Source organism: Durio zibethinus, chromosome 12 (genome assembly GCF_047325235.1).
Source record: "Durio zibethinus cultivar Kanyao isolate XHJ-2024 chromosome 12, ASM4732523v1, whole genome shotgun sequence".
Lineage (NCBI taxonomy): Eukaryota > Viridiplantae > Streptophyta > Magnoliopsida > Malvales > Malvaceae > Durio > Durio zibethinus.
This window is the reverse complement of record NC_143173.1, coordinates 2,580,342-2,605,497: the sequence shown is the minus strand read 5'-3', so window position 1 is coordinate 2,605,497 and position 25,156 is coordinate 2,580,342. Positions and strand designations below refer to the sequence as shown.

At 31.1% G+C, this 25,156-nt stretch overlaps 1 protein-coding gene and 2 pseudogenes across 1 annotated transcript; 1 reads left to right on the top strand and 2 right to left on the bottom strand.

Moving 5' to 3' along the window:
• Positions 1-1,101: 1,101 nt before the first annotated feature.
• On the top strand, positions 1,102-13,851 carry LOC111296931 (uncharacterized). Its single transcript, XM_089741721.1, has 9 exons — positions 1,102-3,242; positions 4,056-4,568; positions 7,873-8,388; positions 10,397-11,260; positions 11,427-11,492; positions 12,241-12,356; positions 12,712-12,823; positions 12,936-13,140; positions 13,260-13,851. Exons 1-6 carry the CDS (start codon positions 1,239-1,241, stop codon positions 12,298-12,300), a joined length of 4,023 nt encoding a protein of 1,340 aa, XP_089597847.1. The 5' UTR covers positions 1,102-1,238; the 3' UTR covers positions 12,301-12,356; positions 12,712-12,823; positions 12,936-13,140; positions 13,260-13,851.
• Positions 13,852-14,217: 366 nt separating this feature from the next.
• LOC111297418 (uncharacterized) lies at positions 14,218-17,722 on the bottom strand (annotated as a pseudogene).
• Positions 17,723-19,859: 2,137 nt separating this feature from the next.
• LOC111297417 (bifunctional 3-dehydroquinate dehydratase/shikimate dehydrogenase, chloroplastic-like) lies at positions 19,860-23,437 on the bottom strand (annotated as a pseudogene).
• Between the last annotated feature and the right edge of the window lie 1,719 nt (positions 23,438-25,156).

The following is a 25,156-nucleotide window of genomic DNA, read 5'->3' as shown; positions in this document are numbered from 1 at the left end:
AAAATCTGATTTTTTTTAAAAAAATTTATGTGAAATTGTGAATAATAAAAATATTTTTTCATAAATTTAAAAATTTTACAAACATTCAAATTCATAATTTTTTACAATTTTATGAATTTATGAATTTATAAATCTATAAGATTAATGGTGCAAGGAAAAAGTAAAAAATAATTTGCTAAAAGTTAACAACTATTATATATTTTTGTAATAAAAAATTAATTGCATCAAGAAATTTTGAATGTAAGTAGAAATTTTTAACTCCAATATGAATGTGAATGAAACACCTAACTCTAATTTTAATAAAAATTTGATGTGAATTTTGAAAATGTATTTATCATCTGATTGTTAAAACTTGGGATGATGATATATATATTTTTTATTTATAAAATGAACATAGCTCATAAAAATATTTTAATTTAAAATCAAGATTTTTAAGTCCTGTTGAAAGTTTCTAATCGTACTGATGGAGTGATATTAAAGTAGTGCCTAACACCAAGGAATTTAATGTAATTTACTCAAAAATAATACTTGACCGACAGAAACCATTTGCCACAGCCCACAAGCACACAATCGAGACCTAAGGACAGCACAATGAAGCCAGATGGCTGTGCTTTAGTTGTCCTTTAGTTTGTCGTCATGTTTCCATTTCTTTACGTTTGGGCTTTTCATGCTCTTTTGCTGAAAACACGCAATTCTTTGATTTTCATGACCCATTGAATTGGTCTTTCGGTTTGCCATTATGAATCATAATCCTTTCCTTTAATATCGTTTTTTGATGCTCTTCTGCAGAAAAGACGCAATTCTTTTATTCTCATGATTCGGTTTATTCGAATGAATCATAAAATTAATTTTAATGAAATTAAAAATAATAATAAAATTAATTATTATAATGATGAAATTAAATATTATAATAAATTTAAAATTAAATATAAAATGTATATTTAAATATAAAAATAATGATGAATGTAATAAAAAATATTAAATATATCAAATTAAAATTTGAGTATAATTGAAGTTATATTATATATTTAATATTTGTAAAATTAATAATTTATTAAAATTGTTTTTGTATATAAAAACAGCATTTTGACATCAAGAAAATTCAAGAACTGATTGCAGATGAATTGGGTCTGAAGTTTGAAACGCAGAGTGAGCCCGGGCGAGCAGGCGAACTGCGTAACAGACTAAAGAAAAGCAAGGTTCTTGTTATTTTGGATGATATTTGGGATAAATTGGATATGGAGGCTCTGGGAGTTCCTTACGGAGGTGAACACCAAGGATGCAAGATCTTACTGACGTCTAGAAAGGTTGATGCTTTATCTTTGATGGGTTCGCTGAAAAACATTCCAATTGAAATATTGAAAGAAGAAGAAGCATGGAACCTGTTTAAGAAGAAGGCAGGTGATATTGTTCTAAGCCCTGACTTGGAAACTACGGCAATTGAAGTGGCCAATGAATGTGCTGGATTGCCGATTGCCATTGTAACAGTTGCGGAAGCTATGAAAAATAAGGAGAATTTGTCTGATTGGAAGTATGCTTTGAATGAACTAAGAAATCCCTCTAAAAGAAACTTCAAGGGGATACCAGCAGGTGCATATTCAGCTATAGAGTTGAGTTACAAATTTTTAGAAGATGTGGAACATCAACCAACTTTCCTACTCTGTAGCATAATGGGTCATGATGCCGCCATCGAGGACTTGTTGAAATTTGGCATTGGTTTGGGTTTATTTCATGGAGTTAACACAATTGAAGAAACGCGATATAAAGCATCTGCATTGGTTAGCGACCTCAAAAGATCTTCTTTGTTGCTTGATGGTTCTACCTTTGAGCGCTTTGATATGCATGATGTTGTTCATGATGTTGCCATGTCGATCGCATCACGGGACCACCATTGGCTTGCCAGGGATGATGAATTCAAAGAGTTGTCAAATGAGGAAACAATGAGAAATTGTGAACTGATCTGCTTGGAGTATGCTAAGGTTTGTGAGCTTCCTGATCATGATCAGTTGGAATGTCCAAATCTTACCTTTGTCTCTTTGAGTAGTGAGGATTCTTCTTTGAAAATTTCAGACAACTTCTTTAGGGGAATGCAAAAACTCAGAGTCTTAGATTTTGCCAAAATGTATTTTCCATCCATGCCTTCGTCGTTTTGTTTCCTAAAAAATCTTCGTACTCTATGTTTTTCTGACTGCATTTTAAAAGATATAGTCATCATTAAAGAGTTAAAGAATTTAGAAATCCTTAGCTTCAGCGCATCTGAAATTGCAGAGCTACCATCCCAAATAGGACAATTGATCAAGCTAAAATTGCTAGATTTGAGTTATTGTTACAACCTTAAAGTAATACCACCAAATGTCTTGTCTAGTTTATCCCGATTAGAAGAATTATACCTCTATGATAGCTTTGATAGATGGGAGGTTGAGCGACATGAGAAGAAAAGATCCAATGCTAGCCCTATTGAGTTGCAACATTTGTCTCATTTGACAACTTTGGAAGTCCATATTCCTATTGTGCAAGCTATGCCAAAAGAACTGTTTTCTGAAAAGCTGGAAAGATACAGAATTTTCATTGGAGAGAAGTTGTGGTGTTACGAGTCAAAAAAATCGAGAGAGTTGAGACTCATGTTGAATAAAAGAATTCATTTGGACGATAGTGGGGTTAAAACGTTGTTGAGAAAAACTGAAACTCTACGTCAGGATGCAGTGAAAGATGCCATGGACATGCTTTGTGATCCAGATACTGAAGGTTTCCCACATTTAAAACTTCTTGATGGCCGCAATGATTCAGAGGTTAAACATCTCATTAACTCCATGGAGTTGGCTTCTTGTAAAGCATTTCCTCTTTTGGAGACATTGCGTCTTTTTAAACTGAACAATTTGGAGGCCATATATTATGGTCAACTCCAAGCTGAATGTTTTGGTCAACTAAGAGAGATAGAAGTAAGAGATTGTAATATGTTGAAGAATTTGTTCTCATTCGCCTTAGCCAGAAAGCTCGGCCACCTTCAAGAAATTTATGTATCTAATTGCGAGAATTTCACAGAGTTAATTGTAGAAAAGAGGGAGGAAGAGATTGGTGATGATGACATTTTAGAATTCAGCCAATTACGCTCTTTAACGTTAAAATATCTACCAAGTTTCATTGGCTTGTTTAACTCAGAAGAAAAGCTTTCCTCGTCTCAACAAGGAAGAGTTCAATCAATGGATGGAAGTTCAACTGCCAGATCGCTTTTTGACCAAAAGGTATTTATGTCAATATATTTCTTCTTTTCATTAAATTCTCACTTCCAACATTTTTCCTTTTGATCTCGTTTTTGTTCCTTTTTCTTAAACTAGATTTTCTATTTAATATGTGAATGTTATAATTAGGATAAAGAGTAAATTTATTATTGTAGGTGAGTCTTCAATTTTGTCATTATACTTTGGTTTTATTGAATTTTATTGCTATACTTTCAATTTTAGTGATTTTTGTATCAAAATTAATGAAAATAAAATATATCATAAAATATTCGATTAATATATTTAAAATAAGTATTCAATAAAACATAAAAAAAGTTTTTTAAACTCAAATCTTATCCATAAGGATTAAATTATTTTATTAATAAATATTATATTTTTGTTAAATATTAATTTTGAATATGTTTGCAATATTAAAATATTAATAATAAAATTTTTTTATTTTAATAAAATAAGAATTAAATGAGTGAGTTGAGTCAGCCTTGGAAGGGAGACTTGATAGGCCAATCCAAATACGCCTCTGAAACTTAAAACTCCAATTCACTTTCATGACATGAGTGTTATATAATGAACTTAAGAATTGATATTATATATATAGATCGTCAATTGCGCTTTATTTTTGGGGTTAGGAGTCAATAACTCATACTCAAAATTTAATGACTTAATTGACTTTATGTAGTTGCAAATTCAAGTAAATATTTAATTTTTGTTTAATAATCTCCTTGAAAATTGTAGTCAATATTAGAAATCATTGTTAATTTTTTTTAATATTTGAATAATAAAAAATTGTTGATTATCAAATATTTTCTTTATTTGCAGGTCGTGTTCCCATGCTTAAAGGAGTTGTGGTTAGATTCAATCATAGTTGAAAAATTATGGCATGATCAGCTTTCAGTAACGTCTTTTGGTGTTGAAAATTTAACCGAGTTGAGTGTTCAGGACTGTCATAATTTGAAGAATCTATTTACTTCTTCTATGGTTGAAAGCTTTGTGCAACCGAAATCACTTTCTATTGGGAATTGTAATGAAATTGAAGAGGTAATAACAGTGACAGAAGGATTACTGGAAGAAGTAAGGATGAAGAAAATGGTATTTCCTAAACTAGACTCCTTAAAGTTATGGAATCTTCCCAATCTCAAAAGATTTTGCTTTGGAAATCCAAATGAATTCCTCTATCTAAGAGAACGAAGGATAGCTGAATGTCCAGTTTTGAACACATTTCATTCTGATTCTACAAGTGTGGGTACAATTGTTGGAAATGAAGCAGGAAAGAGTAGCATCTCAATGGTGAACCCTTGCACTGATGTGCCAAAATATCTATTCGATGAAAAGGTATTTTTTTAATGCTTTTCTCCATTTTTTTAACATAAAATTTTTATTTCATACATTGTTGGTAGAGTTTTTAAATTTTGTAAGTGTGGTTAAAATATTATCATATGTTTTTTATTATATTAATTTTTAAAAAATATATCCTAATGAGTTATTTAGCAATCATCTAATTTCGTTGGTGTGAAAATTTAAATTTATTATCAGTGGTGTTTTAGATTGTAATTTTTCTATTAACTTAACCTGAAAATGAAGTGATGAAGTATATATGTTAATATATTGCAAGACCAGAATGTATCCCTTAAGGTGATTTTTTTCCCATCTTTTATGTTATTTTCTTCAAGTCTTATAATTCTCCTTTTCATGTAGGTTTTGTTTTTTTTTTTTCCTCACAAACATTATAACATTTTGTAGTCTTTCAAAGAGATAGTCTATCATTGTAGACTTAGAACTTTAAAGCTGAAGTCTTAATTATTTGAATTATAGAGGAGATCGTCGGAGCTAAAGATGTCAAGGGTCAGGCTGCGTATGATTTTTTAAGCTTCGGTTTGATTAAGGCTGATTAAATTATTTTATTAATAAATATTATATTTTTGTTAAATTTTGTTTTTATATGTTTAAAATATTAATAATAATAGAAAAGTTTATTATTTTAATAATAAAATATTAGTTAAATGAGTGGGTTTTTTGTCAATAAAATAAATGGAGGAGTTGTCAGCCTTTTATTAACTTTAAAAAGAGAACTGGATGGTTCAATCGATAAACAACTCTAATAATAAAACTTTAAAACTCTTACTTTCATAGGTCATGACTTGAGTGATATAATGAAATTACTGATATTATATATTATTATAGATCTAAAATTGCACTCTGTTTTTTTTTTTTTTAGGAGTTAATAACTCATAAATATAATTTAATGACTTACTTTATTTGATTGCAACTTCACGCAAATATTTGATTTTTTTCTAATTATCTCATGAAAGATTATAATCATTGGACGAAGTTAATTATTTCAACCAAAGGGCTTTCAAGAATCCATTCTATAAATATTCTAGATTTTGGAGGAAGATGGGGGTCTATGTGCCACCCTAACCTTCCTCTAAAATGTACTTTTTATTTTTATTTGGTTTTAATTTTTATTTGATTTTATTTTTTATTAGATAAATTTTGTAAGAAAAATAATGAATATAAAAATTACGAAATAATTTGTATCTAGTGGGTTTCAATTCGTTTTGATTTAATATAAATGTATTGTTTTAAAAAATTTGAAAAACAAATTGAGTTTTTTTTTTTTTAAATCGAGGTTTGTTCAAAGGTGATTTTAAAGTGTTTTATCTTGTCTAAGATATATATAAAATTATATTTTTTATTATTAATTTAATGTTATATTTATATATTTATTATATTAGTAAAATTATTATTTAATATCTTAATTTAATAAATTTATAACACTTTGATTTGGCTTTTTTTGCTTTTTTGTCAATTACCATTTTCAAAAAAATTTTGTACAAAAAAAGACAATGAACATAGGGATGACTAAACAAATTCAATGGATTTTGATTTCTCTTAATTCAATAGGTACATTATTTTTTAAATTTGAGATCAGGTCGATTTTTTTTTTAAAATCGGATAAAGGTAGGAAACGAATTTGAGATGTTCCATCTCATCTTTGATATATATAAAAAATATATAATTTATTATTTAATTAATTTTATATTTATATATTTATATTAATAAAATTATTATGTAATAGTTTATTTTAATAAGCTATTAAGTTTATACATAATTAAGATATAATTTATATTAAAAAATAAAATGTTTATGAACATTATACTAAGTTAAAATTATTGAATTAATTTTGATTAATTTGGATTGGATGTGGATTATACATATATGTGATAGGTCAGGATTAGGTATCAATTAATGATAACTCGATGTCTGGTCGAAATCGAAGTAGAGTTGAATTATTTTATTATTATATTTATATATAATTAAGATATAATTTATATTAACAAATAAAATATTTATGAATATTATGCTAAGTTAAAATTATCAAATTATTTTTTATTAATTTGAATTGGATGTGGGCTATACATATATGTAATAGGCTGGGACTAGATATCAATTAATGATAACGCAATGTCTGGTTAAAATCAAAATGGAGTTGAATTATTGAAAATTCGAATTAAGAGTCAAGGTGTGTATAAGCCCACCCTGACTCGACCTCTTTTCTATCCTTAAAGGATAGTGACCATGCATCCTCCATTAATTTGACTATTTTGTTTGATTGGGCCATTTTTTTTAGTTTTAACTTTTTTTTTTTGTTTTTAATTGTCTGTTTTAATATTTTTTATCTATGCTTTGGAAGATAAATTAACAATAGAATTGTTTAGGTAGCAATCCTATTTATATATTTTTTTTCAACACTTCCATTCCTTTTTTTGGTTCATTTTTTTTAAATAAAATGAATTTTGTAAGAAATTTTATAGATGTTAAAATCATTCGTATATGATAGATTTCGATTAACCAATTCAATAGGAATGATTTTTCTTTTTTTAACTTCGAGGTTAGGTTGAAAATATATTTAAAGTGTTTTGTTTTGTCTCGTCCGTATATATAAGAATATATTTTTTATTATTTATTTAATTTAATTTATATATTTATTATATTAATAAAATTATTATTTAATACATTTATTTTATAAAATATTATGTTTATATATAATTATACAAATATATATTGGGTTAGATTTAGGTATAAAAAATAATAATCAGATATTGAGTTGGAGTCGAGACAAGCATAACATGCTCCTATCCGTCCATTGTCATCTCTAAGTGGAAGTGTTTATTTGGCATATTCATTTAGGTCATTTTTCTTCCCCCCTTTTTGCTTGGCACTTTTCCCTTTTTAAGTTTTTAAATTATCTATTTTAATATTTTTAACTATATTTGAAAATATGGATATATGTATTTGATTTGTAAACATGTTATGTAAATAAAATAAAAATATTATCCACAAATTAATTAATAAATATTTATAAATCATTGTTTTTATTAAGAAATTATAGAAAAATTATATTCATTGATTTATTAAATTTATTTAACTATAAATAAATTTTTTTTTGATCTACAAGAAAGTTCGGTTATATTGCTAGAATAATTAAAGATGGCAGAGTTGTAGAAATATATGGTTAATGGCAATCATATATTATTTCTTTGTGTTATATCAATGCTGGAAATCATTATTAATTCTTTTTAATATTTGAATAATAAGGGAATTGTTGATTGTCAAACTTTACTTTTATTTGCAGGTTGTGTTCCTAAGCTTAGAGGAGTTGCATCTAAGCTCAATCGTAGTTAGAAAACTATGGTATGAGCAACATTCAGTAAATTCTTTTGGTGTTCAAAATTTAACAAAGTTGGAAGTGCACTTCTACCATAATTTGAAGAATATATTTACTTCCTCTATGGTTGAAAGCTTTGTGCAACTGAAAACACTTTATGTTGTAAACTGTAATAAAATTGAAGAGATAATAACAGTGACGGAAGGATTAGTGGAAGAAGAAGAAAGGATGAGGAAAATGGTGTTTCCTAAATTAGACTACTTCGAGCTTAAGGATCTTCCCAATCTAAAAAGATTTGGCTTTGGAAATATGATTGAATTCCCTTCTCTAAGAAATCTGCATATAGAAGGATGTCCTGTTTTGAACACAGTTCATTCTGATTCTACAAATATGGGAACAACTGCTGGAAATGAAGCAGGAAAGAATAGCATCTCAATGGAGAACTTCCAAACGGCTGTTTCAAAATACCTATTCAATGAAAAGGTATTTTTTTTTTTAATGCCTCCCTCCATTGCTCCAATATAAACTTAAAATTATTATTTTGTTCATTGTTTATAGAGTTTTAAACTATTAAATATTATTATATGTTTTTTAATATATCATTTTATTAAAATTTTGGATTTTCATATCTAGTAAATTATATTTGCATATCTATAAATTATTTAAACCTTTAAAACTTTAAACTTTAAATTCTAAATCTAAAAATTCAGTTGAGAAAAAAAATCTCATATGATTTAGAATTTCCAAAGCATTGTGAAAAAAAAAAAAATACAATTTGTTTCAAATAATTAAACTCATTTACAAATTGACAGATAAAATTATATATTGAATAGAAATAGTACCTAATTATTAATTACATCATTGAGTTTAAGAATTTATTCTTGATTTCAACAATCTAATAGAGGGTAAACTACTTATATTACTAGTTGCTAATGAGATTCCTAGCCCTTAAATCCTAATGAGAAGGATAATCCTTTTTTTTTGCTCTTCACATGATAATTTTTTTTCAAATTTTTTTAAAAATAAAATTACTTAATTATCTTTTCTCATAAATTTCCTGATATTCATATCCAATAAATTATACAATTTTTCAAAAATTCATTTTCGGAAGGTGATTTATTGAAAATTTAAGAAAAATTACAAAAAGATAATTTTATTAAAATTTTTTTAATTAGTGTAATAAGAAAAGTTATTAGAAAAAAATTATAAATTTTAGAATTAATAAAAAAGTTAATTTAACTATTTTGACTTTTTTATAAATTTAAAATTCATATTTTTTTAATAAACCATTTTTTTAACTTTAACTAAACTAAAATTTTTAAAAAAGTATCTCTATCTACTTATCACGATAGATTTCTACAATTAACGTATAAGATTTTGATAAAATTATTTAGTATTCAATATTATTACTTGTACAACTTTTAAGAGTTTCAGGTTTTAAATGTAACTTAATAGTTTTTTTATCATCTTTCATAACATCAAGAGATGAAATATTTAATTGGAGTTTTATAAGATTTGTTTATTTTTCTAAGGTCAAATAGTAAAATCAACTTTTTTTTATTAATTTTAAAATTTATGATTTTTCAATAATAAGTTTTTCATTACATTAATTAATAATAGTTTTTAATAAAATTTCTTTTTTTGTAATTGTTTTAAAAATTTTATTGTCTCACCTCTCAAAAATAAATTTTCAAATAGCTTTTTGCAAATTTAATTTTGGAAAGCTATATAACTTTTTAAAAATTTATTTCCAAAAAATTATATAACTTTCCAAATATAAATATTCAAAAATTTGTAAAAAAAATATAATTAAATAATTTTACTTAAGAAAATTTTAAAAATTAGGGTATGAAGAGTAAAATTGTGGTGTATTTAGCACCCCTAAATCCTAAATCTTAAATACTCTTTGGATCAGAATTTTAAAAAAAGAGATTGATGTGTTTTGAAATAAAAAATAAAAAAAAGTATTTAATGGCAACATAATAAATATTAAAAAGAAAATACGTAAACTATTAATATATTTGTAAGAATAAAATATTCTAATTTGTTTACGAAGATATAATATATGATTTTATAGTACAACTTTCGATTGACCTATAATTTAATTAGAGAGGTACCTTTAAATTTCAATAGTCAGATTTTGATTTTTTTTTTTAAATGTATACTTTACTAGTTTTTCAGTAAAGTTATATGCATTAAAAAAATTTTTTGAATTATAAATTTTTGTAAAAGTTGATGTGCATCCAAAGTTAGAATATGATTTTATCTATTTTTTTTAACAAAAAGAATATGTTAATAATAATAATAAACTCAAATCGGTTGGTGCTATATAAGTATACATGATTCAGTAAAAAAAAAAAAAGATACACATTTTATATTAAAGATATACTTTTTAAAATTTCTCTTTTTATTCCACCATATTACAATCATTTTTTTTATCCCTTTCGATAACTCATCCTCTGTCCCATTAACACTTGCATGAACTGTGCAGTTGGCACTCCCAAATCTACAACAACTTGACCTCGATTGGGATGATGGGATGAAAGAGAGATTGCATGGCCTACCACTTGCATCGGACTACTTTTGCAAACTAAAAGTTCTCCGACTTGAACGGTATCCTCAACAATTAGCCATATTCCCATCTTACCTGTTCCAATTACTATCCTTACCCAATCTGGAAAGGCTTGAAATAAGAAGATGTTACTTTAAAGAGTTGGTATTCCAAAGTGAAGGAGTTGGTGGTGAGGAAAAGCCTGCATCTGCATCGATGGTGCTCTCTCGGTTAACTGAATTACGGCTTACTTATCTTTATGAATTGATGCATCTATGGAAGGAAAAGGAAGGATTCCAAAATCTAAGGATTTTACATGTGGTAGGGTGTCCCAAATTAAAAAGTTATTTAGTTACATCCTCAGTATGTTTCCAGAATCTGATGACTCTTCAAGTTGAAGGATGTGATGGGATCATAAAATTAGTTACACATTCAACAGCCAAAAGCCTAGTGCAGCTCAGAGAAATGAGGATAGGTAATTGTGAAAGGATAGCAGAAATAGTAGAAGGCAGCGATGGGGATCGCCATGAAGTGAAGGATGAAATCATTTTCCCCAAACTCAACCTTTTGGAGCTTACTAGACTATCAAATCTAGAAAGCTTCTGCTCATCAGGGAATCATACCTTTGGATTCCCATCCTTAGCCACAGTGGTTGTGGAAGATTGCCCAAAGATGAAGGTGTTCTCTAAGGGAGGGTTAAACACTCCAATGTTGCACAAAGTACAAAGATATTGGGACCGTGAAGCGGATTTTATTTGGGAAGGAAGCCTCAATAGCACCATACAAAAACTGTTCAAGGAATGGGTATGTTTTTTCAAATTTCTTTGATTATTATTGACAAAGAAATTTTGTGGTAGGGGGCGTTGATTATGACTGCATTGCAAATCAAAATTAATTCATCTTTTCGCTTTCATGAGCAATTAGTATTAATTGGTGTTGGTGATTTATATATATATATATATATATGTAGAATCGTGTGGAGGAAATGCAGAATTCTGTAGAAGATCAAGGCATTCCTTCAACTTCTAACACACAAGTAAGCCAAATTTCATTCTATGAATCTTCGGATACAATTCGTAAATAATATAGCTTTTGTTTCTTTCAACTCAAAAGCTTTACCTTTTCTTCACCAATTATGTAGGTGATTGATGCCTCCCACCTAGTTCTTATTTCTCATATCAGAATAATGTTATGTAATTTTTAAACAATTTTGCCTTTTTATTTACATCAAAGTTTTTATTTAATTTTCTTCTTTTAGGATTTTCTAGAGCAACTGAAATAGATTATTGGATAATGTCAAAAAAAATTTTTTTATGACAAAATTCTGTCATATAAATTGGTTTTTCTTTTTAAAATACTTATTGCCTTTTAGTAAGACACGTGACTCTTGTTTCTACATTTGAAATCAGAGGGCTTTGTTTTTATTCGTTATGATACTGATTCTTCAAAGAGTAATAAAAGTAATTTTCTTTTTCACATTCAATAATATTTGTTCATATTGTGATCAGGGATTTAAAATACGATCAAGGTTGTGGTTGCATTTTCGATCACGTTGTGTTTATTGTAGTTGCAGACATAATAGATAAGATAGCAGTAATCATACTCATCGTAATGGTGAATTTTTTTAAAATTTTCACAATGAAGCAAAGGAATAGTTTGATACAATAATAATCCTTCAACTGCTAAGAAACAGTGTAAGCCAACAATTCTTTCTATGCGTCTTGAGAAGCTATAGCTTTTGTTGTACTCATCTAATGCAAATGATTTTTCTTTCCTTGAATAAGGTAAGTTCTTCATTTGAAGGTGTTTTCTTCATCTCAAGTTCAGAAGTGCAAGGGTTCTAATTCCTATTTCCTTCACGGCTAGCATTTCTGTGCCTTGGCATAGTGAAGTAAACAATGTATGTATTTTGAGACATCATTATTGATACTTCATCGTTTGAAATCAAATGGTTATAAGATTTCTTTATTATAATACAAGGGTTCTTTAAATGAAATAATGGTACTCCTTTTTTTCGTTTCTTTTGATTGTCAATTGTCATGTTAATAAAGGGCAGTGCTGCCAAGCTATTCTGTCTCTAAAGACAAGTTTAGTCATGCTGCATTTGATCAACCTGTAAAGGGTCGCAGCTTCTTTCTTTTTAGTCTTTTATGTTTCTATGGTGACTAATTATAGCTTGCCATTTATTTGATCAACCTCGGAAGTAATAACATATGTACTACTTTTCCATTTTTAATGATCTGTGTGTTGAGAAGTTATAGATGACAACAATTCTGAAGTCAGAGGATAAGGAGAAATATTATGAAGTTCAGGATCACATACTTATTTTGAAATTTCAAGGATTTGCCACTCTCCCTTTTTGGGAAGGTACAAACTATTTCATGTTGAAACTTGAAAGAAAGCTCAATTCATATTTATTCTGGAGGCTCAAATTGATGGTTTTTGTTTGGGCTGGCTGATCGTTTGTGTTTGTTTACAGGTGATTTTCTGCTGCATTGAACCAATGGCAAATTCTTGAGTCCATTGGGTGCCCGAAGGTGTGCTGTGCCTACAACAGCTTGTGAATGGGCAATTTATCCATCCTGACTATAACCTGTTCCATTCTACTCGACCCTTGTGCCGAGTTCCATGCTACCTTAGTGGCACTGTTCAGAAGCAAAATTTGATGGATCATGGTGAACAAGGTTAGTCGTTTTCTTTGGCTTTAGGCAATTTATGTGCTTATATATTAATTATCACTTGATTTTTCCCCCCATGATCTGTGACTTACATTTTTTATTATCAATGTGAATTGTAAATCCAGCATTCAATTGTCAAGGAGGCTGATGGTACAGGGAAATTGGGCAGAACGAATGCCCCTTCCGGTTTTCTCATACGGTGAGGGTTAAGGCCAATTAATACTACTGATTGAATGGAAAACGGGAAAGAATCCAATCGCCATTGAAGGTTTACAAAGCATTTGCTTCATGTCAAGTTAAGAAGCTGGTACTTATCAAACTTTAGCAAAGGCTTGCTAGTTTCATTTCATTAATTGAAAACATATACAAGTCAAACGCTTGCAGGAAGGCCCAATGGCTGAGAAATCAGTGAAATGGAGTGGTTATTTCTGATTTTCATTTAGGACATTTTCTATCGGCATTGACATAAACAGAACAACCTGCAGCAAGGTTCTTGGTCCCCTGAATAAACCAAGAGTTTCCAAGTACAAGGAACGGAGGATCATTGTTCAAGTACAATGGTTTTTATTTACAATAGACATCAATTTTAAAGTCGAATTTTTTTGTAATTTTCTTGAAGGAGTCTTTGGCTTCTAACCTTATAAAAAGTGTCTTATTTTGGTTTTAAACACTGATAAGTAACTATGAGAATTTAAATTAATAAAGCTAATTTCTTCTATTTGCAGCTTGTACAATTTTTTTTTTTTTTACTATAGAATCAAAATAACTAAAATTAAAAATATCACTTTGATGCAAATTAGTCAAAAATTTAATTTTAATTCAATGATGAAAAATATAAAAATACACTAATGAAATTGAATCCTTACTCTCTCCCCATAAGTATATATATATATATATATATATATATATATCCAAACAGAAAAAAAAAAAAAAAAAGCTTGCTCGAAGTAGCCATTGTAAAATTAAAATGATATATAATAAACAAAAAAAAGGCATAAAAATGCAATGGTTACATTGTTTTCATATCCAAAATATGGTTTTGGTTCAATCATATTCTCAAGCCAAAATAACGAAAAACATCTTCTACAAGTTTGAGTAAAGCATTAAGTCAAGATAAACTTTGATATCAATTCCATTATCAATGAGGAACTGAACCAACGCTATGATTTTTCCTTCAAATTTGTCCCTCCCTGGGAGTATAAGAAGTGGTATATACATCAGCTTCTCTTGCTCTCTTAGCTAAAATCTGCCCAATTGCCAAGCAAGAAGGAATGTCTGATCTTGATCCCAGCACTGCTTTAATGTCTTTAGAGTTTGTGCCAGCCACAGCAACCTGCTTACATGTCACCCTATGAGTAAGGGAAGCAAAAACAAAGCGCTTTGAGACGAAGACATTAGGTGTAAATGGCTCCATGTAGGCTACAGTGCGTTGTTTAAATGACATTTATTTGGATTCTTCGACTTTTTCTCTTTCTGGTAAGTGTATGGCCTGCTACTATCATCATCAAGAAAATCCATAAAAACACACCATGATAATTTCACTGGTTCATCAGTTTGCATGTCAAAGAAAATGTCTGAAGAAATTCAGAAATTTCAATTGTTAGATTCTCCTAAAGGACTTCTGAGTATACACATATTTCCTCAATAGAAGTAAGAGAAACAACCATAATGCCAAGAACATTGATTAATCAATATCAGTTTGTAATTACATTTCTAAGAGATATCGATCCATGTCTTGCTCAGATGAAACAACCACCTTCTTCCTTGTTAACCATGAATAATCTTCATTCTGGTTGTGAGTTGCCGCAATAATCATATTCAAGATATTTGATATCTCGCATGCATGCGTCATGAGTTTGAAGCTAGTAATCACTTAAGAATGATAGCACCATTGTTCCAATTGAATGCCAGTGCACTTATCTGTTTTCTGTAGTCATCCAAGCTGTAGGAAACATATATATATATATATATATATATATATATATTCAATAAGCAAAATGCTCACAGAAAGTAATATAGTAGTAGTTGTAGTAAATAAAAAGGGAGATAATGGAAGGGCAAAAAAGTACATGGCAAAGAAGGCTACAGTGTTTGCAGACCAAACAATTTCAAAAGACTTCCAAAAGAAAGGGATTATAACATTTAGGAAGAGGATGATGAGAAAGAGATAATTAAGAGCTAGCTTCTTTTTCATTCTTTGAGCATTCCCTGGCTTGAAGGGATGGAATTGCTGTAAATAAATAGGCAATAAGTAACTAAATAATGTTGTTTGTAGAACACGCAATAACTTCGATAGAAACCCTATAACCAGAGCATGCAAAAAATTAGTAGTATTAAGTAAAAGCTTTAGGACTAACTCACTGAACATCCAAATGTACCAAATGCCCATCAATCTCCAAATATCAGGTTCATTTAATGGAAATATAAGATTGAAAGACAAAGCTCCACACAACAGCAATGAGACATAGCCTTGAAACTCAAAAACGATATACAAGGCAGCTCCAGGCACAGCAGGGCTTTCAGTAGCTGTGGAAGCCCTTGGTTGAAAGGTTGCAGCAGTCTTCTAAACCACCTGTTGTCAATATAGAATACGGACATCCTCAAAATCGACCATTTCTCCATGTAAAACGAGGCCAACTTGAATAAAAAAATGAAACTTTTTGAGGTCCTTGTCAAGGGATTCAGTGGAAGGAGAGGAGTAATGGAGATGTTGTTGCTTTCTTTTTCAGGTTCAGATTCTGAAGTTTCATCTTTGGGTTCTTCCTCTACTGTTTCTGTCCGAGCATCTGCTTCATTTGTTGCATTGGCATTTCTGCAGCAGAGAAACTTGGGATTATTGTTGTAGTCTTTAAAAACTTCTTGGTGCACAATGAACCTTAAAAAGGGTAAATGTTGTAGCCATTATAAAAAATTAAACCTCACAATCTAAAACACTGACATAATATCATGACATGAAAATCATACAAACAAAAGACAAAGATGATATGGTTTAAAATTTTAACGAAAATACTATATGAGTTTAACAAAAACAAAAAAATATATATTTCTTGTTTTCTATGTCAACATGAATTATGACATGCAATTTTCATGCAAAACATGACACGAACAGACAAATTACTAATTTTACCAAAAACAAACTGTTTAGTTTGAGTCAATTAGCCATTGTGATTTCTAAAAAGTTTGGAAGTGAATCTAAACTTTCTACCTAATGAAGCAACATTTAACCATAGATTGAATAACATGAATTCCATATACGAACCATTAGAAACAAGGTTATAAGCATCAGAAACAGCTTGATAATTGTATATTCAGCAATAAATTTTGGAAGAAAGGAATGAAGTAGATATTTTGAGGGAACAATGACATCATCGAACTAGATTCACATAACCTTCTTTCAATCAACAAATCAAATAAATAGGGACGTATGAACAGATTATGTACATTCCCTCCCTCATCATTTCTCTTCTCTTCTTAACCAATTTCAGACCCCTCCAAGCAAGCCATGTTGAATGTTTCACTTCAAGTTTTCAATAAGGTAGATGTTACAATAAGTTTTAAATCTCTCCACCCATTATGGAACATTACTAGCATCATAAAAAGGCAAAAAATTTGGGCAAAACCAAAACTTGATCGAACTGGATTCTGCTATATGATTATGAGTGTTGAAAGTTGGAAAAAGCCAACTTTTGAATAGAACTTAAGAACTCTTCGCTAACTAAATTTCAATCAAATTCACCAATTGATTCTTTTATGCATCACACACATAGAGGACTTGACAAAAATATATCGCAAATAAGATTTCCAATGTTTCTATGTACTTTGTTTCTTGAAATATCAAACAATGAATACAATATCTAGAGTTAGGACATCAATTTGGTTTTACTTGACAATTTTTTCTATGGAGAAAAGAATTGGGTATCCATAAAAACTTAATAAAGTTTAAAAGAAAAAACGAATTACCTATCCAGTATGAAAAGAATTCGTGGGCAAGTACAAGCAATGCAAAAGAAGCTTATCTCCAGAATCTGAAACTACCCTTTTGCTCAAAACCTTCCCTATTAATTGCTTCAACATCTTACAAAGAACACCCTGAAAAACAAAAACAAAATGTCAAAACATAATTGCAAGGACTTTGCAAAGTTTATAAGAAGCGTTACATCAAACAGTTAAAGCGCATTGCCAAAAATGGAGCGTCAAAAACCTAAAAAGAGAGTCTTGGAAGAGATGTGAAAAAAAAATAAAAATTTGTATGGAATTTTGAAGTAAAACAAATAAAAGAGAGTTTAAGAACTGTAGAAAAAGAGAGGTAAACCTCGTGTAAATGACAAAGACAAACTACGAACTACTGTAAAAACTGAAATGATGAGAGCAAGTTTTGCTACAACTTAAAGCAACAAACACCAAAAAATCTGCTAGACTCAACACAGCCAGTTAAAACAAGAAATGCAAGGACCGACCTGTAACCACCAAACAGCTCCTAGCAGCCACACTCAAGTAAAATCCTAAAGCTCCCAAAACCAAGAATCCAAATCTCAAAGCCTGTAACATGATTCTGAAGATAACAAGTAAGCCTATTAGTAAATAACATACCTGGATCACAATGTCAATGAATCCAAACAACATTTCAACCAAAATATAATGGCTAAAATCAGAGAAAATTCAATTTTAAAATAGCAAGGGATCAAATTTCATGGTAAAAAAGGACACATAACAAAAACATTACAATCAACCATATTAACAAGAAATAAAGTTAAAATTTATAAGGATAAAAAAACAAAGAACCAACAAACAGCACACACATAACAAGCATAAATTTTACTTAATAGTTGGAACATGTTAGAAAAAAAAAAGACAAGTCAAGCAGCAAAACCAAAGCTTTAAGTCTTAACATGCACTTATCCATTGTTACCAAATGAAAAAGAAGAAATCAGAACAAATAAAAAAAGCTAGCAGATTTGATTAATTCTTACCAACTTGAATACAATGCGTAACGCCCCCAATCCCACATCAGGAGGATGTGTGGATAAAGAATGATATATATATGTAGAGACTTAATCCTAAACTTGAGAGACGTTTTTTGTAGGACAAAACCGTGAGGCCAAGGGGGGCCAGAGCAGACAATACCTCACAAAAGTGTGAACCGTAGCGGTTAAACTAATCTGAGATGCCGGAAGGGTGAATGCCCGGGTCTCAGAGTCTCGTGGGTTCGGAGCTTAAGTCTCGACTCGTGACAAGTGGTATCAGAGCTAGCCCTAAACCGTTCGATCCACACCAAGCACCTCGAGGGAGGTAGGCAGGGTGGCCAGCTTCCGTGACGAGGGCATCACGAGGTTGGGTGCGAAAAAATGTTACGGACTTAAGGAAGAGTCCTGAATCCCACATCGAACATAATACGAGGGTCACTAGGGTATAAAAGGGTTCACACCACCTCCGCCTTGTAAGGCGCCTTTTGTAGCACAAAACCGTAAGACCTTCGGGTCAAAGCGGACAATACCTCGCAGGTTGGGTGCGGGTCTCTACAAATGGTATCAGAGCGGTCTCCAGTCCGCAGTCGTGGAAGTCACTAAGTGCTATACGATGGAGAGCCGTAGGAGTCACTAAATGCTACACGATGGTCTGGTGTGATCTTGGCCCTGTAGATGGACTCGGCTTGACAGGGACGTCAAGCATTAAAGGTGGGGAGATTGTAACACCCCCAATCCCAAATCAGGAGGATGTGTGAATAAGGAATGATATATATATGTAGAGACTTAATCTTAAACTTGAGAGGCGCTTTTTGTAGGACAAAACCGTGAGGCCAAGGGGACCAGAGCGGACAATACCTCGCAAGAGTGTGAACCGTGACGGTTAGGCTGATCTGGGATGCCGGAAGGGTGAATGCCCGGGTCTCGAAGCCGCACGGGTTCGGAGCCACTCCACTTTCTTATTTTCTCAGGAACCAAACAAATCCCAAGATCTCCACAGAACTAACTTCATCAACCAAAAGTAGATAAAAAAAATTTCAAAACATACACTCACAAAGCCATTTAACCATCGAACAATAACAAATAACATAAACAAAGATAAAAACTAAAAAAAAAAAATAAAACTTAAATTTTAACAAAACATAACAGCAAAATAACAAACAAATGAAGCAAACCCAGATTGAAGAATGGAAGCTTTGAAAAATTAAAAAAAAAAAATTATACCCACAAAAACCAAAATGAAGGACACTTTGAAAATCATGAAAAAAAAACAAAGATAAAAATTGGCTAGATTTAGGCCCATTGAAATTTAAAATATGCATATTTAACATATTTAAATTGAATTCAAAGTGAATTTTATGTAAATTGAGTTTACAGTAATTTGATTTGTTAAATTAAAATTTTAGTATTATGATGGTTAAAATGATTTATGGTAATTTAATTTGTCAAATTATTTTGTTTTTACAAAAGTTAAGGATTTAAGAGGCCTAATTTCTAATTTAGTATAATGAAATGAGAAAAAAAATAAGCCCATCATTGATTAATTTAAAACAAACATTATTTGATTATTGTATTAGAAAATTTTTACAAATCATCGAGGTAAAGCTGATAGATCAAATAAATCGAGTAATAACTTAATTGAGAGGATCTAAAATTTAATTATTTCCTTAGATTCTCTTTGATTTCTTCTATATCATTGTTTTTATCATAATTCTAATTAAATTAAAAAACAAACTAAAAATTGAAATAACTTTTACTTTTCATTATTAAAATAACCTACCACTTTAATCCACAAGGATTAGTATACTACTTAATGGTACGTTATTCTGAGTGATGCAATGCATCAGAATTCTGTCATAATGATCTCCCGCATTAACTCTTTAGGTGCTGCAAAACAGAACAAAAAAATTGACCTCATTTAAACCATATTAAGAAATTTGAGAATATATATTGCAGCTCAAATTCTTCAGCTGTATTAGGAAGTAATTTTGAGGAAGAATAACTCAGATTGTCACCATAAAACCTGAACTTGATGACAATATATGGTAAAATTAGAAACCAGGATTCTTGGAAGAGGTTCAAAATAGGGTATCTCCTGCCAATTTATCTTGAAAGTTTAGGGTGGGGAGAAGCTTTCTAATTTTAGGAAAGGGTAGACTGTATATCTTAGAAAAGACTTAGATTTACAGATCGTTCTCCAAAAGAGAATGCTGACGGTGGGACTCGGACTTAAACCTTACAAGCCCTTACAACTCAACCAAAGTAGTTTTTCCACATCATAAACTTGACACATTGATCCAACTAATGAAATAAAGATGGGATTCGCTACTCACCGGAAGCTTTTATTTTTCATTTTCAATATTGTCATGACTAAAATTTAACAGCAAAAGATCAAAATGGTTGAACCATCAACTTACATTTTGCAGTAATGATCTAAAAACGGTTTAAAAGGTCTAAAGTTTCTAATTGATTTAATTAGAAAATAAAGTGTCAAGAGTGGTTATGATGTAGTTTAAGGTCATGAAACAGATAGGGAAGGAAGAGATTCAAGAGATACCTTCTCGATCAGTGAAGAGATTAAACCGACCAATAGCTTGTCTGAGGAATATTTCAACTCCACTGACAATGATTGCTCCTGCTGCCTCCGCATCTTTTAATAGTCTTGTTTTCCTAGGAGTGTAAACAGCATCAAAGACCAGCTCATAATCTCCCAAAGTTGCCTGGAACATTGAAAGCAAATAACTTCAGTAATGAAACAAAATTGAACTTTATGCTTCAGAAAAGAAATGGCACTTAGTGATGGAAGGTGGAGACCTCAGCAACAGGATTGCGCTGATCAGTATTCGGGTGCATTCCTAAGGGTGTTGCATTTGCAAGGATCGATCCTTGCTCTGGCTGGAAGTTAACTACTTCTTCAAAAGGTCGAGCTTCACCCGAGACAGCACAAGCAAGGGACTTTGCTCTCTCTTTTTCCACAAGCAATGATAATAGTAAGGAAGGGTTTTGATTCTCTACTCATAATGTTTATTCCCAATGCTACAACAATGTACTAAAAAAGCGTAGGCAGAAGTTATAGTTGACAATCCTGTCAGCATAAAGGGAAAAACCATGGATTTGCCTTTTAAGAATTGTAGATCACATACCAAAATCAATGTCAAAAATGACTATTTGAGCTCCTCTGCTTTTAGCACCAAATGCCAATGCTCTTCCTGCACCTCCAGCACCAACTAGCACAAAGAGTTTCCCTGATATCGGACTGCCTAAAGATACTTTATTACCAGTGCATCTCTTTTCTATAGTAGTTTACAGTTTGCAAGTACAAAAGTGTCAGGATATCGGCATCTAGAATGGACTAGTCTTTGATCAATACAATAAACTTCTATGAGGACATGATGAGCATTTTTTTTCTCATCAATGGCAGGTACCTTTTAGAGCATCCTTGATCGCAGTTATTGCAGCTTCGCAGTCAGTATTATAACCTATCAGCTTTCCATCACAAGGCCCCTTACAATCGTATTAACAGCAGCACCTATAGACTGATAGTGCATGAAAAAAAAATTTGATAACATTGTCAAATATATAAATATAGGAAACTGCAAGCAGATGCTATTAATAGGGAATTGAAGCACTAGGAATTCTGGATATAGGAAAAATTCTAGAATCGCCTCTATATGAAACAGGTAAATATATCGATATAGAACATGTCAGCATACAATTGTTTGCGTGTAATCTTCTGCTACTTTTGGTTTCCCATCACAAAATGTGCCATCTTGATGATATCTGCTCCGGTAGCTCACATGCTAGCAGCAAGATTGTTTAACTCTTCATCTGAAGAGGTCATTCCATTTATGTGACATGACACAATAAATTTGGTATCACTACCATTCTTCATTTTCTATTCCCAAATAAGATCAGAAGCAACCTGGACAATCACATGATATGCAAGTCAGAAAAAACTACGAGAAATTTCAAAGGAACAAACAGGTCATTCAAAGGGAAAACTGCCTATGGCACTTTTTAACTGCTATCAGATAAATGAGAAACGAAAATGGGTGAAAATATTATTTAAGTTTGTAAAATAGTCAATAATAGAAATGAAAGCACCAAAATGCAATAATCAAGAGTATAATAGTTTGCGAACAAAAGTACAACAATTTAAAAGCTACCTTGAGTTCAAAATCAACATAATCAGCTCCCATTTCTGTAGCTAAATGACGTGCTTCAAGCCGGGAGTGACCATCTCATTCATACTGACCACCTTCCGATTTAGGCCTGAAGAAAAGACTGAATCTTACAAATTCAATACATGGAAACTTCAAACCTTCCCAAACTTTCAAACCCAAGTTATATTTTCATCTTTCCTACAGTTTTAGAAGTTACATACAACATAGATTCCTGTCATCTCAGAAAGAATGGCAATATTCTATCACTGCCACCTGTTGTAATCTAATTATCCTACCTCACAACACAACTCACAAGCTTCTGAAAGTGAAAATGAAGAAAACATTATTAACATAAGTAGCAGTACGATACATTTTCATGCAGAAAAAGAGTACAAACTCATTAAAAACTCCATAAAGTTGGGCACTGATATTTGTCCTCTCTGTTTCCAGCAATTTCTACGATATGTTTGCATCCACAAGCACAAGTGACAACGTTCAGTATCATGGTTGGTCTCAAATAGGTAGAACAAAAAACATTTATTATTGCAGCTATTTGATGTGTTGAATTCGGGATGCCCCTGTCTTCAAATCACCCAATAGAAGCCCATCCTTACAACGATATGCTGCAGTTTTTGCACAAAAATACATTGCATGTGATTCTGAATTATTGGCCACATCCATTTAAAAAGAAATGATGGGACCTAATAATAACTTTTCCACAAAAAAGGACAAGGTACGGTAACATACAGAAAAGAATCTACCAAATACAATCTTGACTTCTAAAATGAGGGAAAAAAAGCATTTTTTCCAACTCTAATCTCCTAATATTCATAAGACTGCTCAAATAACATAAAACTAAGAAATCCACTGGTAGAAAAAAACATAGTTGAGATGATTACCTATATACAATGATCACTGGCAAAACTTTATTTTTGAGGATGATTTGAATATCCTGGTGAGGCTGGAAATTCTTGATAAGCTCCAATCTAACCTCAACAACTTGGGCACCTTCAGCCTTTGCCTGGGGCATGTCTTTAACCATTTGTTCCACTGATTGAGCCATTAATGGAGCACATATCATAGTTGAATTGTTCAACATCCCAGTACTACCCATTTCAGCAAAAGATCAAAAAAGCCAGCTAAACTTTGAGAAACCCAAAAAAAGAGAAATTAATATAAATCAGAATACATAAATAAGTTTGGTGTATATATAGCGTATTAAACAGAAGAACTTTGCCAAAAGGAGAGTTAGTTGATGTAACAAGTCAAAAAACTGCCAGAGACAGAATGATTCTGTAGCATTTTAAAAATATTGGTTATATGATTTAATTAAATTAAATTTTAAAGTTAATATTGACGTTTCTCTTTAGTTTTTAGTTTTTTATTTCCTTTTTGCTTTGATTGGTGTGGCATGTGCAAGGTGAAAAAAAAATACAAATAACTTTATTCATATTTTTCCTTTTTGGTCTTTGCTTCCCACACGAAATCAACATTGAATCCACCTCATGTTTTTATCCATTTAAGGACAAAACTATCTATAAGTCTAAACAAATTTTTTTTTCTTTTTTTGCCAATCACAAATCTAAAAAGCTAGATTTAGTGAAAAATAATAATATTTAAGTGAAACGGTAAATATTATTATAATGCAGGACTGGGGACGTACCAGGACCAGGAGCCAGGACTGGAGACAGGCTAAAGAGTAGACATGTTCAAGTGGGCTGTGTTTGATGTAAGACTGGGCTAGCTCCAAGTTTTTCTTGATCTTGGCATCTGCCCATGTCTTTGATTAGCAAAAATGAGGGAAATTTTCAAATTACAAATAAACTGTTTCAACTTTCAAAATGCAAATTACTTTCTTAGATTATATTATAATTATTACAAACAGTTACTTTTGATGTTCCACTTGAAACCCTCAGTCCTGGAACCGACTCTAGTACCACTGAGCTAACAGCTCATTTTACAAGCAGTAAAAAATTATTGTCCAGGTTCCATGGTCTCTCTGAGAAATCAAATACCAAAGCAAAAGCTTCTACAGAAGGCAAACAGCAAACTCACAGGGCTAAATTTCATTAAGTTGCTCATTTCAATCAGAGTCTGAGCTTCTGTTATCAGCAATGGTAGCCATATCTGCCTGCTTTTTACCACTTAATAGGTTTGTGTCAGCAGAGAAATTGGTGTTGTCCCATAAAACGTGTGGCACAGCTTGATCTGCAAAGAAGCTTTCCAGTAGTTGCAAAGGTGACAGTTTAACTGTGGAACCAGCACTAGAAGAAGTGCTTGAGACGGCTTCTACTGAAACATTTATGGAGGTTAACTTAGTTCCACACTCGTGCCGTGGTTTTGAATTGGCAGAAGGGACTTTTCCAGTTTTTTTTCTGGCATGTTTCCTGCTTTTGCTTCCTAGCAGCATCGTTTCGATCTGCCTTCTGCCTTTCCAGTTGTAAAATGTAGTCTTTCAGATCGTTTGGTGGGTATGGTGATTCAAGCTTGTGATCAGCAACGCATCCGCTGACTTTCCTCACGACAGCTATTTCATGATCTATAATTTGATGCTGCGAGCACATTCAAGTTAATACACAGAATCAGGATTACAGTTCAATTTTCAGCAAATTTTTGAGCATGCATAATGATAAAAGTTCTATGGAAAAGTTACCCATTTCCAATGCGATTTTTTGGCCTTGTGATACGAACTCGCTTTGGAATATTCCAAGTGAACTTTCAGCATGTGTGCGGGGGGAACTTGTCAACAAGATCAAACGCAAATATGTATGCAATAGCCTCAAGCCGTAGATTGTTTTTTACAAGGGTTTCAATCAAGACTGTCAAATTGAAAGCAGATTTTGCAGGTGTCATCAGAATGCCGTCACGCAAAAAAAAAAAAAAAACTCATGTGAA

What these genes read in the sequence shown, in the direction of transcription:
- LOC111296931 (XM_089741721.1), top strand. Translation starts at nt 1,239, where the DNA reads ATGGAGGCTCTGGGAGTTCCTTACGGAGGTGAACACCAAGGATGCAAG. An exon ending in GATCGCTTTTTGACCAAAAG is followed by an intron (nt 3,243 to 4,055) that starts GTATTTATGTCA and finishes CTTTATTTGCAG; the next exon opens with GTCGTGTTCCCATGCTTAAA. An exon ending in AAAAACTGTTCAAGGAATGG is followed by an intron (nt 11,261 to 11,426) that starts GTATGTTTTTTC and finishes ATATATATGTAG; the next exon opens with AATCGTGTGGAGGAAATGCA.